The 15,637-nt window shown below is 51.6% G+C and overlaps 1 protein-coding gene and 1 non-coding gene across 2 annotated transcripts; one reads left to right on the top strand and one right to left on the bottom strand.

Annotated features, from left to right (window-relative positions):
• Positions 1-1,296: 1,296 nt before the first annotated feature.
• LOC127053661 (zinc finger protein 560-like) lies at positions 1,297-10,963 on the top strand. The gene is made up of 5 exons (XM_050958749.1): positions 1,297-1,417; positions 5,297-5,380; positions 6,074-6,200; positions 8,023-8,105; positions 10,380-10,963. The coding sequence occupies exons 2-5, from the start codon at positions 5,309-5,311 to the stop codon at positions 10,545-10,547; spliced, it is 450 nt and encodes a 149-aa protein (XP_050814706.1). The 5' UTR covers positions 1,297-1,417; positions 5,297-5,308; the 3' UTR covers positions 10,548-10,963.
• A 2,659-nt stretch (positions 10,964-13,622) lies between these two features.
• On the bottom strand, positions 13,623-13,695 carry TRNAV-AAC (transfer RNA valine (anticodon AAC)). The gene has a single exon. It is a non-coding gene; the product is annotated as a tRNA-Val (tRNA).
• Positions 13,696-15,637: the final 1,942 nt, after the last annotated feature.

Here is a 15,637-nt window from a genome sequence, read left to right as displayed (position 1 = left end):
GCAGCCACTTGAATGCTGGGATAGCTGCCCATAATGCACCACTCCCAACAGCGCTGCAAATGTGGCCATGACAGAGTGCTGGTAGCTGTCAGTGTGTCCACACTGCAGCGCTTTCCCTAAACAGCTGTAGGAAGACAGCTTTAACTCCCAGCGCTGGACAGCTGCAAGTGTAGCCAAACCCTCTCTAAGCCGACCCCTTATGAGAACAGCAGGGACTAGCATGACTAGATGTCCCGATTTTTGGGTCTTTTTCTTATATAGGTGCCTATTAACCCCACCCCCATCCCAATTTTTCACATTTGCTGTCGGATCACCCTAGCAGGGGTTGCACACAGGGCTGCATTAACCTTCAGGTGCTGAGGTTTCCCTCTCTCCATTCCCAGAGCCTGTGATCAGGAAACAGACATCAGGGCTCCCAGGTGCTGCACAGACCATGACTGAGATCAGACCCCATATTATGCAAGGTGCTGTACAAACCCTGGGCAACACTGAGACACCCAGGAGGTTCCCCTCAATTTCCCTGAGCCTCTGCTGCCCAACTTCTTCTGAATCCCTCTGGCTCACCCCCCCCCCACAAAAAACCCACCTTTCCAAACAGTCCTTCTTTCCTTGCCCCCTGATTCTGGTTTCACACCCTGGGACCATCTCCTCTCTTTGTCTCTCCCCCTCCAGGTGAAGCAGAGATGGAGGCAACTTCAGCCACTGGAGTCAGCCTCAGCGAGCACTGCAGCCGGCCCCGGGGGAGGGGGGGTGTTTGCAGACACAGGAAGGGAGCAGGGGGTGCTGGGAAGAAGGCGGCAGGAGAACAAAGTTCAGAGACCCAACATGGGGAAATTACAGGGGGCGGGGCTCTGACACATCCCAGGTGCTGGGCAGCTCCTGGGGGAGGGGCTCTGGCACAGCCCATGGGCAGGGCAGCTGCTCGGGGTGGGGTTCCAGCACAGAGCAGGGGCGGGGCAGCTTCTGGGGGCGGGGCTCCAGCACAGAGCGGGGGTGGAGCAGCTCCTGAGGGCGGGGCTCTGGCACAGCCCATGGGCAGGGCAGCTCCTAGGGGTGGGGCTCTGGCACAGCCCGGGGGCGTGGCAGCTCCTGGGCCGGGGCTCCAGCACAGAGCGGGGGTGGAGCAGCTCCTGAGGGCGGGGCTCTGGCACAGCCCATGGGCAGGGCAGCTCCTGGGGGCTGGGCTCTGGCACAGCCCATGGGCAGGGCAGCTCCTGGGAGCAGGGCTCTGGCTCAGCTCAGGGGCGGGGCAGCTCCTGGGGGCGGGGCTCTGGCACATTGTGACACAGAGCCCGGGCTGAACAGCTGCTTCCTGGTTCTCCACGTGCTGCCAGCAGCGCTGGAGCTGCCCGAGCCGGAGCGGAGCCGCTGTTCTCAGCTGCAGCCAGGATCTGCCCCCGGCCCCGCTGGGATCCAGGTGGGGACAGAGACTGGGGCCCGGGGGTTCCCCTTGGTGTGGCTGGCGGGGGCGGGAGGGGAGAAGCCGGAGCTGCAGGCGGGGGAAGGGCGGTGGGACATTGTGACCCGGAGCCCCCGGGGAATGAGAGGCGCTGGGGGGCAGGAAAGTGACTCTGCCCCAGGGAGCCTGGGAGAAGCCTTGAAGGCGCCTCGGCCCCAGTGGAGCTGCAGGAGGATCCGCCCGCCCGCCCCGCTGGGATGGGGGGGCCGGGGCCCGGCCGTCGTGTGGGGGGGAGGGGCGGACCCCGGGCCAGGCGGGGGGGGGCGGTGTATTAAATCCCTCCCCATAGCAATGTGCTACTCCCGGGCACTGCGCATACCCAGTAACAGCCGCTGAAGCCGCTGCCCTTCCCCCTGCCCGGACCAGCCGTAACGTTCCGCCGGGCGCTGGGGGCGGGGCTGGAGCGGGGCGGGGGAGTAACAGGGAGCGTGGGAGGGGCGGGCGCAGAGCAGGAAATTGATGGGCGGGGGGGGGTCAGGCAGCTGGAGGCAGGGTTCGTGGGGGGCTAAAGGGCACAATCCGGGCTGGGGGGAGGAGCAGGAGTTGAGCTCAGGGGGAGGCGCTGGCAGAGCCCCCCCCTTTGGTGTGAGGGCGGAGGTGTCGAGGGGGGAGGAGAAGCCGGAGTTGCAGGGGGGGGAGGTCACTGGGGTGGGGGGGTAGATCTGTCTCTGTGCAGCCAGGACATTCCCGGGGTGGGAGGGAGGTGAGTTAACTGGATCCTGTCCCTGTTTTTGCCACTTCCTCCCACACACACATTCTCTCAAGATTTCCCCTTTTCTCTCTCATTATCACACGTGGCTATAAAATCCAGGGAGATTCTCCTCCCCCCCCCAATGATCAGCTCTCTAATTGCCTCTGATTTTCCCTTTTCTCTCCATACTTCTCAAATGTCAATTTAAAATCTCTCCGATGGGGGGTGGATTTTCCCACCCATTTTATCTGCAGCGATTTGTCCTTGTTTGGGTGGGAAATTGTTGCCCTGGGTCATTCCCCAGAACATGGCTCCCACTGGAGTGGGATGGGATGAGGTTCCCGTTCTCTGCCAGGGCAGGGAAGGGAAGGGAGGAGCACATCCCCCATGGAGACTGCCCAGACCCCATTTCCCAATTCCCCTGCGGCCCCCTTCCATTGTCCAGGGAGCCTTCCAGCTCCCCCCCGCCCTTAAATCAGCTCCTCAAAGGGCTCTGAGCTGCTCACGTGAATGGTTGCCCCGTGGCCGGGGGGGACCATCACATTCTGTTTATGTATTGGACAGTCATATAAAATCCAGTCCAACAGTCCCCCTTTTCCACTAGTTATTTAATAGCAACATCAAATCCCCTCCGATCTTGGTGGTTTTCTCTCATGTTATCAAATGTCCTTTGTGACAGGGTTCTCTCTGCGTGTCTCAAAGATTGATATAAAATACCCCAAACATTTGCCCCACTTCTCTCTAGTTGTTTTATTTCTAATTGAATATGATGGGTTGTTTCCCAATGTGCTAAGATGCAGCCGCCTCTGGGGTGGATCCATGGTGGCCATTATTTGCTAGTGACAGCCCGTGGATCTTTCTTGCCCTCCAGGCCTTCCATTCTCCTGTTAAAGAAGCACTCCCCAGGCTCCCTCTGCCTGTGTGACTGGCCAGCAGGAGGTGGTGTTAACTTTCTAGCCACTTCTCCCACTCTGTGAGGTAACACTTGCAGGGGCAGGGAAGGTGTCTGTGTGGGGAGATTGCAGCTGAAGGGGCATTGTGGTAGGGGGAGGCCTCTGGGTGGCTGGGCAGGGGGTACCCTAGTCAGGTTGGTGGGTTGTGGAGGTTTGGGGTTTTCGGGGGTGGTGGTTCTGATGTGCCCATCCCTGAGGCTATGGGTCCTGGAGGTGGGTATCGCTGGGGGCCTGGTGGCTGCAGAACAGTGGGGGTGGGTGTCTCTTGGGGAGGCGGGACAGAGGGTTAGAGGGAGCCTGGTTCTGTGCCAGGGGCTCTGTCTGTGCTTCCCCCGCTGGTTCCTGGTTTTGTTGCCATGCCCAGTGCACAGAGCTGGGGGAGGGGATCCCTGGCACTAGGTGAGGGCATGCCAGGGAAGCAGAGTGATGGGTCGCACTGTAAAGCATCAGGGGGTCACACTGGGCAGAGGAGGGGGTCCCAGGCAAATGTCAGGGTAGATCGTTCTGGAGGGTGGGGAAGTTCCTAGGCAGGCAGTGAGGGACTGAGTTCCCAGTGGGGGGGGGTCCCTTGAGGGGGTCCCTGGCTGCTGGGGGCTCTTGGTGGGGGGAACCCTTTGGGATTCCCAACCTGGCAATCATGGTGTGGTGGGGGTTCTCTGGCCGGTGGGGCTTTGAGGGGTATCTGGGGTCCCTGGCCAGGGACTCTGGGGGCTGCGTCCCAGGGAATATCTGATGGGATCCTGGCTGGGGGGTGTCTGGGGCCCCTGGCTGGGGGGTCTGGGCTCTGGGTACTAGGGGGTGTCTGGGGGCTGCTGCTAACCATGATCCTTCTCTCTGGTCAACTTGTACCAGAGTCCTGGCTCCTAGTCACCAGGTCACCAAGTCCATTCCCCAGTCACGTGCCCTGTCACTGTGATAACTTTCTGTCCACTTAGCAAACACTGTTAGTGTGAAATCACAGAATTTACTTTTCTCCTCTTTTGAAAACTGCAGGAACTTTCGGTTCCGTTTGGAAAATTTTTGCCCCCAGTCCTTGTCCTAGATCTGCGGGGGTGAGGGAGGTGGGAAGGGAGTCAGCACTGCCACACGATGGTCTTTTCCACAGCGTTCTGAACTCATTCTTTCTGAAATCCGGTGTCATTGAGACCGTTGTTAATCCAGAGTCACTGTATGGAAAGACAAGGAGTGATTCCAGATGGACAGTGGGTCAAATGAGATCAGCCATTCTCCCTGTGAGGAGGGGCTCCCATTAGCTGCTCTCCCCAGAGAGCTAAAGGAGGGAAGCTGCTCATACACTCTGTCCCTCTCTGCTCAGGATATTGGGGTTCAGCTTCCTGGGTCAGATGCTGCAGCCTCCATTGTGATCTGGGAGACCAGGCTTGGCAGCTGCTGCTCCCCCAGTGGGGCTCTGTGCTGGGAAGTGACCTTAATTAAAGCTTCTTCTCTGCCCGGCCCAGGGGATGACTTTCTGCAGCTGGTCCTAGCCCCCTAGGGCAGTCCTGGGCCCTGTTACTACTAAATTCTGAGCCAGAGTCTCCAGGTAACTGAAAGACCTCAGGGAATGTCCTAGGGTCTGGCAAGAAAGTGACTCTGCACAAACAACACCACCTCATTTCTCCTCCCATTAGCGGTTGCCAGGAGGAAATCCAGCCATGGGAGAGCAAAGCCCCCAGGAATGGGACTGTCCCAGCCAGAGGGGCAGGGAGAGAGGACAGGGGAAGGAGAGACTGAAAGGGGCAGTGGGAGAAATGAATGTGGGGGAGAGATTTCCAGCTCTCTAGTCCACCCAGACACATGTATTGCTGCATCCTGGGGCAGAACCACTTTCCAGTGAACAAAACAAGGATCAGACAGAGCAAAAGCCAGTTCCTGACTCCATATTCCCCCTGCTGGGGTGTGGCTGCCGTGGGGTCAGTGTCTGAGGGAATCCCCCACAGTGACTCCTTTGGTTCTGCTCTTTTCTAGCCTTGTGTTCAGAGAAGGGGTGAGGGGAGAGAGAAGGGAGGTTAAAAATGTGTCTGTGGACTTAGCCTGGCAGGAGGGGCCAGGTCTAAATTGTAATAAACAGATTGAGCATTTCCCAGCATGACAGAATCTAGGGTGTCTGTCTGCAGGGAAAGGGCCTGGGGGAATTGTGATGTGAAATTAACTAAAACCGGTTGTGAAACGCCCACAACTGCCCTTCTCCCCCAGACAGGCTGCAGAATGTTTTGCTCCAGCTCATCCCAGCCTGGCGTGGGACAGGGAAGAGAAATGGCTGCAGTGGAGTCAGTCCAGGTAGAGATTATCGGGGGGTTGCTGGTGGGTTCCTGCTGGAGGAAAGGGAGAGCAAATACACCAGAGGTGGGAAGGTTTGCAGAGTCTGGTTTGGAGGTTGGAGCGGGGCAGGAAATTCACAGCGTGGGGAAAGGAGGAGGCCAGGGTGTGGCAGACCTGCTGGGAGTTATTTACTAAGTGGCCTAGATTCTAGGAACAGACCCAGGAGGTTTGGAGGTGGAAATGCCCTAATTTGTGAAGAGAGAAAATAACCCACCTACATGGAGCTAGTCAAACTGACCAGACTCCTAGTGCTGGAGCCTGACCTCATTAACCATCAGCTGCTGTGAGATATAAAGGGGACACCCATGAGTCAGGCTTATTGGAGCTGCCTCTCCCTTCATATCCCGCTCCTCACAATGAGGAGGGTGTTGGGCATCCTACCAGCGAGCTCTCCCTGGACCCTGCTAGGGGCTCCATCTCCTGTATCAGTCAGTGGCTAGTAGGGGGGTGATGGATATGCTGGGAGAGATAAGGGGCTCTCTCTTCATCCCCTCACCCTGGCATTTGCTGGATACTCTGAGCCAGGTCGAGGTGGGACTCTCCTGACTATGATCCACCCAGAGCTTCCATTTGATTCACTCTTCTCTGCCACAAATAGTGGGGCTGTGAGTGGGGCAGCAAGTCCTTAGTGTTGGACTCTTACTCTTTCAGGGGCTGGTGACCTTCAAGGAGATGGCTATGTATTTCACCAGGGAAGAGTGGGCTCTGCTGGACCCCACTCAGAGAGCCCTCTACTGGGATGTCATGCAGGAGAACTATGAGACTGTGACCTCGCTGGGTAAGGGTTCCTGTCCCTTCTGTTCTTGGAAGGGGAAATGAAGAGTGAAGGTTCACGCCACCCCCACAATGCCATCTGTACCCTGTCCTGTTTCAGCATCACCCCAATAGGCCAGTGACACACATAATACCAGAGACCCTCCTCTGCTGCAGAACACTTTGGGAACAGAGCACAGGAGCCGTATTGCACAGTGTCAAATATCTCCTGTTTGCTCAAGTGAAACTGGGGGTTAGGTCTGGCATAACTGTCCCATACCCCTAATCATTTTTGTTGCCCTTTTCTGAACCTTTTCCAATTCCAATATATCTATTTTTGAGATGGGGTGACATGTGCATGCAGTATTCAAGATGTGGGTGTATCATGGATTTATTTGCTGTTTTTACAAATATGATCTATGAGATATTCTGTCATATCTATCACTTTCTTAATTATTTCCTACATTGTTCACTTTTTTTCACTGCTGCTGCACATTGAGTGGATGTTTTCAGAGAACTATCCACAGTGACTCCAAGATCCATCTCTTGAGTGGAAACAACTAATTTAGACCCCATCATTTTGTATGTATAGTTGGGATTGTGTTTTCCAATGGGCTGCACTATGTGCTATCCTGTCATCTAGTACTGCTGAGATCCTGGATTCAGTAATATCCCTGCCCTTCCTGTTCCCTTTCTCCACCGAACCCCGCCAGCCCATGCTTCCTGTTCCCAGCTTCCCCAGGATTCTCGCACTGTCTCTGAACCTCTCTGTCAGCAAGAAGCAGTGCCAGGGACACTTGCCCTCTGTCTGGAGTCTTCGATTTCTGGGACATGGATTTACTTTCTCTGTGTTGTAAGAGGCTCTGTCATAATGAGTGTCTGTGATGTTACCCAGAGTACAATCTGGACTGTTAAATAGCTGTCCCCTCAGTCCTCCAGCATGGGGTGCCTTTTCCACTGTTTTCCCGCGAGAACAGCCCCTCTTGGCCAATTAACACACAGTCTCCAGCATGTAACTCACTCCCAGCTACACAGTATTGAGTGCTGCTAGACAGCCACTCATGAATTACACCTCAGGAGAAAACCAGCAAATTCTCAAGTGCCCAACTTTCCCCCAGAAATGTGCATCTTGCACTGTCCAGCACGCTACTGAACGACCCAAGCTCATATGAAGTCTGTCATTTCATCAGCGGAAAATGACATGCACCAGCTTGTTATCCCAAACAGAGTTTCCAACACACTTCAATCCACACATACTGGTTAGATGAACAATAAACCAAGATTGTTAACTACCAAAAACTAAAACTAGGCCCAGTCCATGAAAGGGGCACTCCCAGGAGAGACTGTATAAAGGCTGGAACATGAAACACCTTTGTAAACCTGAGACAGCTGCCTTGGGGACAATGACAGGGAGAATCCCCCAAAGTGACTCCTTTGTTTCTGCTCTTCTCTGGCCTCCGATTGTTCCTTCCAACGTGGAGTACTTTGCACTTGTCTCTACTGAATTTGATCCTATTTACTTCAGATCATTTCTCCCGTTTGTCCAGATCATTTTGAATTTTAATCCAATCCTCCAAAGCACTTACAACCCCTCCCAGCTTGGTGTTGTCCGCAAACTTGATACGTGTAAGAGAGAGACTGTTACTGGGAGGGTTTCCCCATGTGTCAGAGGGTTACACCCTGGTGGGAGGGGGCTAGGCCTGTACTGGAATAAGGTCACTCTGTGCTTCACAGTGTGCTAGAACCTAGAATGTGCATTAGCAGGGGAAAAGCTGGGGGGAATCGGCTTGGGGAATGGACAAAAGCCTAGTCTGAATTCTCACACCTTGCCCTTTTCACCCCGGCAGGCCAGAGAATAACATCCATGTTTCGCTGCAGATCATCTCGTCCTCCCAGGGGCAAGGAAATGGCTGCAATGGAGCTGGCTCAGGTAAGAGATTATCAGGGTGGCGGGCTCTGCTTGGAGGTTGAGGAGCAGTAAATGCATAAGAGGGTGGGAATTGCTAGAGGTGGTGGGAAGCAGGAAATATCTCGGGTGGAGAAAGGGAGGGGACAGCATGTGACAAACCTGCTGAGACTTGTGTAGTGTAGGGCGTGATGGGTTGTCACCCCCAGGAGGCAGTTTGTGGAGCTTCTGGGAACTGCTGTGTCCTCTAACCCTCACGCTGGGCTGGCCCTTCTCACACTGCTTTGCTGGAGATTTCGCCAGCCTCTCCAGGGCCTGTTATCACCCAACACAACAGCAGGTGGCGCCATGCAGCCAACTAAGCTACCTGAGTGCGTTACCTAAGCCACTCAAGGACAGATAGAAGACAAGAGCCAATTTCCCACTCCCCAACCTTGCACACTTGCTGTAGTATAAATCCAGAATGATACCATCTTATAGTGCACAGGGATCTCTATAATGCAAGCTCATTAATGTAGTTCCCCTTCCCCTCGATATGGGACAGATGTGCACAACAAGCTGAGATTTTCCCCAGACACTTCACTCAAAATACGCTGGTTAAGATAAAGCATCAAACAAGTTTATTAACTGCAGAAAGATAGATTAAGTGATTATAAGTGATAACAAACAGATCAAAGCAGATTATTTAGCAAATAACCAAAACTCAGACTAAGCCTAACATACTAGATGGATAGAATTTGAATTAGCAATTTCTCACCCTGACTGATGGTACAAGCAGTCCCCCAAGTTTCCATACACAAGCTAGAAATCTCTTGATCCTGGGAGCAGCACTTCCCCCACATCCGTTTTTGTTTCTCAGGTGTTTCCAGAAGTTCTCTTGTGTGGAGAATGAGGCCAAGAGATGATGTCACACCCCACCTTATGTAGCTTTTCCATATGGTGGGAACCTTTTGTTCCAAACTCAGTTCCTAGTCCAGTTTGTGGAAAAATACAGGTACTAAAATGGAGTTTAGTGTCATGTGGTCTGGTCACAGGCCCTGCTGAGTCATAGTAGCCATGACTCATAGGCTGGCTGAAACATTCACAGGAAGGCTAAGCTCTTCCACAGTCCATTGTCTTTGTTGAGCCATCAGCACTGTCTGGCTTCTTCATTGTTGTACCTGAAAGGCTCATTGTGGGTGTTACCCAGAGTAAGCACATTTGAAATACAGATCCAGAGTCAATATCCATAACTTCAGATACGAACATGATATGTGCACACAAATAGGATAATCATATTCAGCAAATCAGAACTTTTCCAGTGACACCACACATGATGCATCTTCTACAAAATAGATCATAATTATGTCCTAATCATATTATAATCATACCACTATGATGAATATGGGGGTGTAGTGTCAGATAGGTCCTAATTTCAAGGCACAGGAGTTGGGAATGGAACTTCCCCTCTTTGTGGAACAGGAAATAACCCTCCAGCCAGGGCTGGGACAACTTCCCAGACTCTCAGTGATGGAGCCTGAATCTACTGACATTTCATTAATTACCACCAACCCCAATCTTTGTGGCAACTGTAAACTTTATCAGTGATGATTTTGTACTCTCTTCTAAGTCATGGATAAGAATGTTAAATAGCACAGGGCCAAGAAACAATCCCTGCAGGAACCTGCTAGAAAGAAATCCACTCGATCATGGTTCCCCATTTACTATCAGAGTTTTTAATCTATTTAATGTATGCCGTGTTTATTTTGTATCATTCTAGTTTTTTTTAGTAAAAATATTGTGCTAATCAAGTCATGTCCCTTACGGAAGTTTAGGTATATTACATCAATACTATTAGCTGCAACCAAACTTTTGATCTCATCCAATAAGGATATCCCGTTAGTTTGATAGGCTCTATTTTCTCTAAACCTTTGTTAATGGGCACTACAATTCTGACCTTCTAACTTCTATTCTTTATGATTGACTTCCCCTTTCTTCCATATATTTTATTTGGAGAGTGCTTGGATTCCTACCAGGGAGCCACTATCAGGGTCCAGAGACAGCCCCATCTCCTATATTAAGCTCTGGCTAGTAGCTATGTGATAAATGTGAAGACCCTGCTTCTGTCTGTCAGATGGGAGACACAAAGGTTCTCTCTTTCTACCCTCTGATGCCTCCTGGCTGCTGTAAGCAAGGTGGGGTGGGACTCTGTTAACATGTGCCTCCCGGAGCTTCCATTTCCCTGGTGCTGCTGTTCCGTGAATAGTGGGGTTGTGAGTGGGTCAGCAGGTACTGAGTATTGGACTCCTGCTCTTTCAGGGGCCGGTGACCTTCGAGGAGGTGTCTGTGTATTTCTCCAGGGAAGAGGGGACTCTGCTGGACCCCACTCAGAGAGCCCTCTACAGAGATGTCATGCAGGGGAACTATGAGACGATGGTCTTGCTGGGTAAGGATTCCTGTCCCTTCTGTTCTTGGAAGGGGAAATGAAGAGTGAAGGTTCATGCCACCCCCACAATGCCATCTGTACCCTGTCCTGTTTCAGCATCACCCCAATAGGCCAGTAACATACATACTACCAGAGACCCTCCTCTGCTGCAGAACACTTTGGGAACAGAGCACAGGAGCAGCATCACACAATGTCAAATATCTCCTCTTTACTCAAGTAAAACTGGGGTTAGGTCCAGCATAATGAACAGAAGCTTCCTACCCCCAGCCTTCTCTCAAACCCTGAGCCTTCTCTACCCAAACCAGAATGTGCTTGGGGTGTAACAAGCAGGCGGCTGGAGTCAGAGCTGCCAGTCCAGGGTTACTTATCATACAGACACTCAGTGCGTCCTTGAACGCTGGCTGGGAGTATCCAGACAGGGGAGCTCCAGCAGCAGAACACTGAATCTCACCCAGGATTACAGATGACACAACTCCTCGCTGATCTGGATTGCACCCCAGCATGTGAAAATGGCCTAGGTTGGTAGTGACATTTCTTGAGACATGGAGAGTCTTGCTCCCATATCACCAGGTGTAATAAAAATAACAGGAAAGGCCAAATATGGAAAACTGATTGTTCAGCTTGCTTTTGACCTGCATCATATTTTGCAATATATTCCAAATAAGGAAATTAACGTGCAACGTATGTGTTATTGTTTGTGGATTTAAGCTGTAAAAGGCTTGTGTGATTTTTAGCTCGGGAACAGTATTCCAATAGCTGTCGCCCCCTGCGTGCTTGTAACCAAGAAAAGAGCCTCAGGCTGAGCTGATTCAAATATTAATCCTGTGGTCGTTTTCCACAACAGCCTCAATAGGTCCCTGTGATGGAATGTAAGGCTACATCTAGACTACCCACCGTATCGGCGGGTTAAAATCGATTGCTCGGGGATCGATATGTCGCGTCTCATCTAGACGCCATATATCGATCCCTGAGCGCGCTTATATCGATTCCGGAACAACACCAACCCCAACGGAGTTGCTGATTTGACAGGGGGAGCCGCGGACATCGATCCCGCGCGGTGAGGATGGGTGAGTAATCCGATCTTAGATATTCGACTTCAGTTACGTTATTCACGTAGCTGAATTTGCGTATCTAAGATCGATTTCCCCCCGTAGTGTAGACCAGCCCTTAATGTCTTCACACCTTCCCCCTGCAGGAGAATGGCTGTTTGACCAGCTGTTTGCCTTGCTGTCTCTGAGGAACTGGTCTGTGGGTGTTCCCCAGAACTGTAACTTTTTCAGTAATATCATACTGTAAAATCTCACAATTTTACATACAGTGTTACTACACATTTTAACAGGAGGATAATATTCAGTAGGTTATGCATTTTCTAATGATACCTCACAAGCCATTTTCCACTAGCAGGGTCTTCTCTGTTCACAGAATTTCTGATAGTTTGATGTCTGCTGGCACTGGAGATCACTATTTTGGCATCTCTCTCTCTGTCTCAGTGAGCACCCGCTGTGGTTGTTGAAAGTCTGTGATGGGATCTATGGGATGCAACTGAACAGTGGGACCCCTGAGCCCTTTGTCCCACCACCTGGGCTCCCTCTCACACATGTGATGCTGAGACAAGCTGTGAATCTCTGGCAGATATTGCACTTACACAGACATCCGTAGGTAGGGACACAGCCAACTGAATTACATGAATGCTTCTGCAGCCACTCATAACACTAATGATAGAAAGTCGCCCCCCCTACAGCTCTGCAGCCTTGCACCCCTGGATCATACCATCTTGCCTTAATCAGAAGCCTGATCAGTGTGAGTTTATTACACAGGGTCCACCCCTCCCTCACTGTGAATAGTACATGAACCAGCCTTGTAATGGAGCTGAGATTTCCCAAGAACTTCAAGCAAAATACACCAGTTTAAGTAGAGCATAAAACAGATTTATTAACTACAGAAAGATGGAGTTTTAAGGATTATAAGTGGTAGGAATAAAAGATCAAAGTAAATTACCATGGAAATTAAAGATAAATTCACAATCTAAACTTTACACCTTATTACACTAGGGCGTAGTTCAGTTATGCACACAGGAAGGCTTAATGCTCGAGCTGCTGCACATGCTGGGCAGGCTTAAGGTCGGGCTCCCCATGGCAGGAGAGAAGAAGACTCGGCCCCTGGAGGGGCAGGCTGGGGCTTCCTGGATCCCATTTGCTCACAGCCAGCGCCCTGCCCCCACTCCCAAGTCATCCATGGCGCCCCCAGGTCGGCCAGAATGGAGCAGCAGTTTTCACTGCACTACGTCCACTTATGGCTTACAGGCAACTCCCAGACTCACCACAGTCCACCATCTCGGCCAGAAAGGAGCCCACTCAGCCTCACCATTGCTGCTTTTCCTTTCCCCCAGAACCCCGCTTCTCCTGGGCTGCAAGTAGCCATCCCTGGGATGCCAACAGGCAGCCACAGGGGTCTGTCTCCCAGCAGCCAACCGCACCTCCATGGGTTCAGCCCTCAGAAGGGCAGGTGGGGGTTTCCTGGATCCCAGTTGCTCACAGCCAGCCCAGCCTCCACCTCTAAAACCATCAGTCATGCCCCCAGGTTGGCCATAAAGGAGCCGCCATTCTCCACTTGGACTCAGCTTTGCTTGTTTTCCTTTCACCCAGAACCTCCCTTCTTCTCCTGGGCTGCAAGTAGCCACTCCTGGGAAGCCAAGAGGCAGGCACAGGATTCTACCTCCCAGCAGCCAACCACACCTCCCCAGGCTTTGCAGAATGAAGGGTGGTGCTCTACTAACCCCACTTAGCCGCACAGCTTCTTCCCTGCCTTCCTCAGCTCAACTTTCCTCTATTGCCCCATTCCTGCCTCACTTCCTCCTTTGGCCAGTCACGCAAAGGAGCCCAGCAGGAAGTGAGAGCCTCTATAGGCCAACCTCCAACAGCAGAGGTGGCCAAGCCACAAGCCTCCAAATGGTGACTGGCCTAACTACTCTAGGTTCTCCAGCCTGACACCAAGGTGCTTTCTCCACTGCTGTCAGCATCCTCTGTCATGCAGGGGTTGGAGTTATCCCAGGGACAGGCCAATAGGAGGAGTGCCCTTTCTGAATAACAAGGGGATCTGGGAAAAGGAAGCCAGCATGTTTCTGCCTGGTTTTGAACCAGGGACCTTTTGCGTGTTAGGCAAATGTGATAACCACTACACTACAGAAACTCCACCTACTGGGTTGTTGCTCACTCTGGCACAGACCGATGGACAAATCTAGAGAATGTGGTGGTAGCCCCTCGATAGGTCAGCTGGCAGGGCAGAGGACTGGAGCCAGCACTCAGGAAGTCGTCCTTACCTCGCCCGTGTGACTCCAGCTTGAGGGAGAGCTTCTTTTTCTTCTCCTTGCTGACAAAGAGCAAGAGAAGAATGAAAGGTCAGGTGGGCCAACTCGGTGCAGAAGCCCATGCTGTCTTTTCCTGCTGCATAGCCTGAAATGAGGGACTCGTGGCAGTTAAAGGAACTGCTGCACTCTCAGAAAACATCCCGCCCGTGCATAAAGGAGGATAGAAGAGCCTGTTAGTCTAGCACGCTCCCAACTGAACTGTTTCAGCAGCTGCTAGGTTTCTTTTTGGCCTGTTACTTTTCTGTCTGGGATGTTGTTGTCAGCTGTGGCACAGAAAAAGGACGTCATTGCGAGCTGCCCATGAAGATAAGATTAACTTTTGCCTTCCTTGCTCGGCTTTACTTGCTTCCTCACCCTATTCCTGCCTTAGTTCCTGTGTTACCTGAAGGCAACGGGGGCCCAGCAGTACGAAGAGGAAGTTAGACAGCTAGACCCTGGTGGCAAAAGTTCTACCACCGCTTGCCACCCCACTCTCTTCTCCCAGCTTCACATATTGACCGCCAGGGACTTGGTGCCCAGCAGCGCAACGGAAGGCAGTGGACAGAGCCACCCTCGCCTTGAAGCTCTGGCTCATTAAACCGTATCTTCAGTCGCTGATGGCCAATGAGAGACCAACAGCGCTTGCTATTTTAGCACTTGAAAATGCCATTGGTCAGTCACTGGATCTCTTTAATGCTGTTACATAACAAATGAAAATAGAATCTCAGTGTGACATTCTGTACCTTTGGGGGAGTGTGCTGTAACCCCCATATTCCTCATTTTCATATAATCGTGATCTTATATACAGAGCATGCCTTGTAAGGTATCAGGGGAAAGGATATGATCTGCTGAAAGTCATTTCTCTACCCATAGATGTTTACCATTCATGCATATGAAGTTATGAGAATTGTGCAGTGTGGTTATCACTATGCTGTAAGGTGGGGGAGTCAGCCAAATATTAGCTCCCCAGTGACAACAGCAAGGAAAGTAACCAACACCCGGACAGGGTGTCAAACAACCCATCAACAGCCATTGTTCAGCAAGGGAGCTACAGTGCAATCACTTACCTGCAAGAGGACACCCCAGGGGAATTGCTCAGACTTGCTTGGAGAGACGCAGTGATGCTCACCTGACTCTGAAGGGGGAGCAAAGCCAAGAGGGAAGAAAGGACATGATAAAAGCAGAGACATTTGCCATGCTTTGTCTCTCTCGTCCACCTACATCTACAGACACCCCCACACCAAGCAACTGAAGCGCTGACGAAAGGGGAGAGCCTGGCTGAAAAGCCACCAGCCGGCCTGTGGTGAGAAGCATCTAAGTTTGTAAGGGCATTGAAAGGGTTAAGATCAGCTTAGAGTGCATTTTGCTTTTATTTCACAAAAACAACGAGGAGTCCGGTGACACCTTAAGAACTAACAGATTTATTTGGACACAAGCATTCGTGGGTAAAAAGCCCTCTTCTTCAGATGCATGGAGTGAAAATTGCAGATAGAGGCATAAATATATATTGGAACATGATGTAAAGGGAGTTACCATACAAGGGGAGAACCAGTGTTGAAGGCTAATTCAGTCAGGGTGGATGTGGCTCTCTCCAAGTAATTGACAGGGAGGTGTCAATACCAAGAGAGGGAAAATTGCTTTTGTAGTGAGCCAGTCACCCCCAGTCCCTCTTCAAGCTCAAATTAATGGTGTTAAGTTTGCAGATCAGTTGTAACTCTGCAATTTCTCTTTGAAGTCTGTTTTTGAAGTTTTTTGAATGGCTTCTTTTAAATGGCTACTTTGAAT

Source organism: Gopherus flavomarginatus, chromosome 6 (assembly GCF_025201925.1).
Source record: "Gopherus flavomarginatus isolate rGopFla2 chromosome 6, rGopFla2.mat.asm, whole genome shotgun sequence".
NCBI classification, from domain to species: domain Eukaryota; kingdom Metazoa; phylum Chordata; order Testudines; family Testudinidae; genus Gopherus; species Gopherus flavomarginatus.
This window is presented reverse-complemented; position numbering and strand designations above follow the sequence as displayed.

Coding starts and splice junctions, on each gene's coding strand:
- LOC127053661 (XM_050958749.1), top strand. CDS start 5,309: ATGTTTTGCTCCAGCTCATCCCAGCCTGGCGTGGGACAGGGAAGAGAA. Junction 5,381..6,073: donor CTGCAGTGGAGTCAGTCCAG/GTAGAGATTATC, acceptor TTACTCTTTCAG/GGGCTGGTGACCTTCAAGGA. Junction 8,106..10,379: donor CTGCAATGGAGCTGGCTCAG/GTAAGAGATTAT, acceptor CTGCTCTTTCAG/GGGCCGGTGACCTTCGAGGA.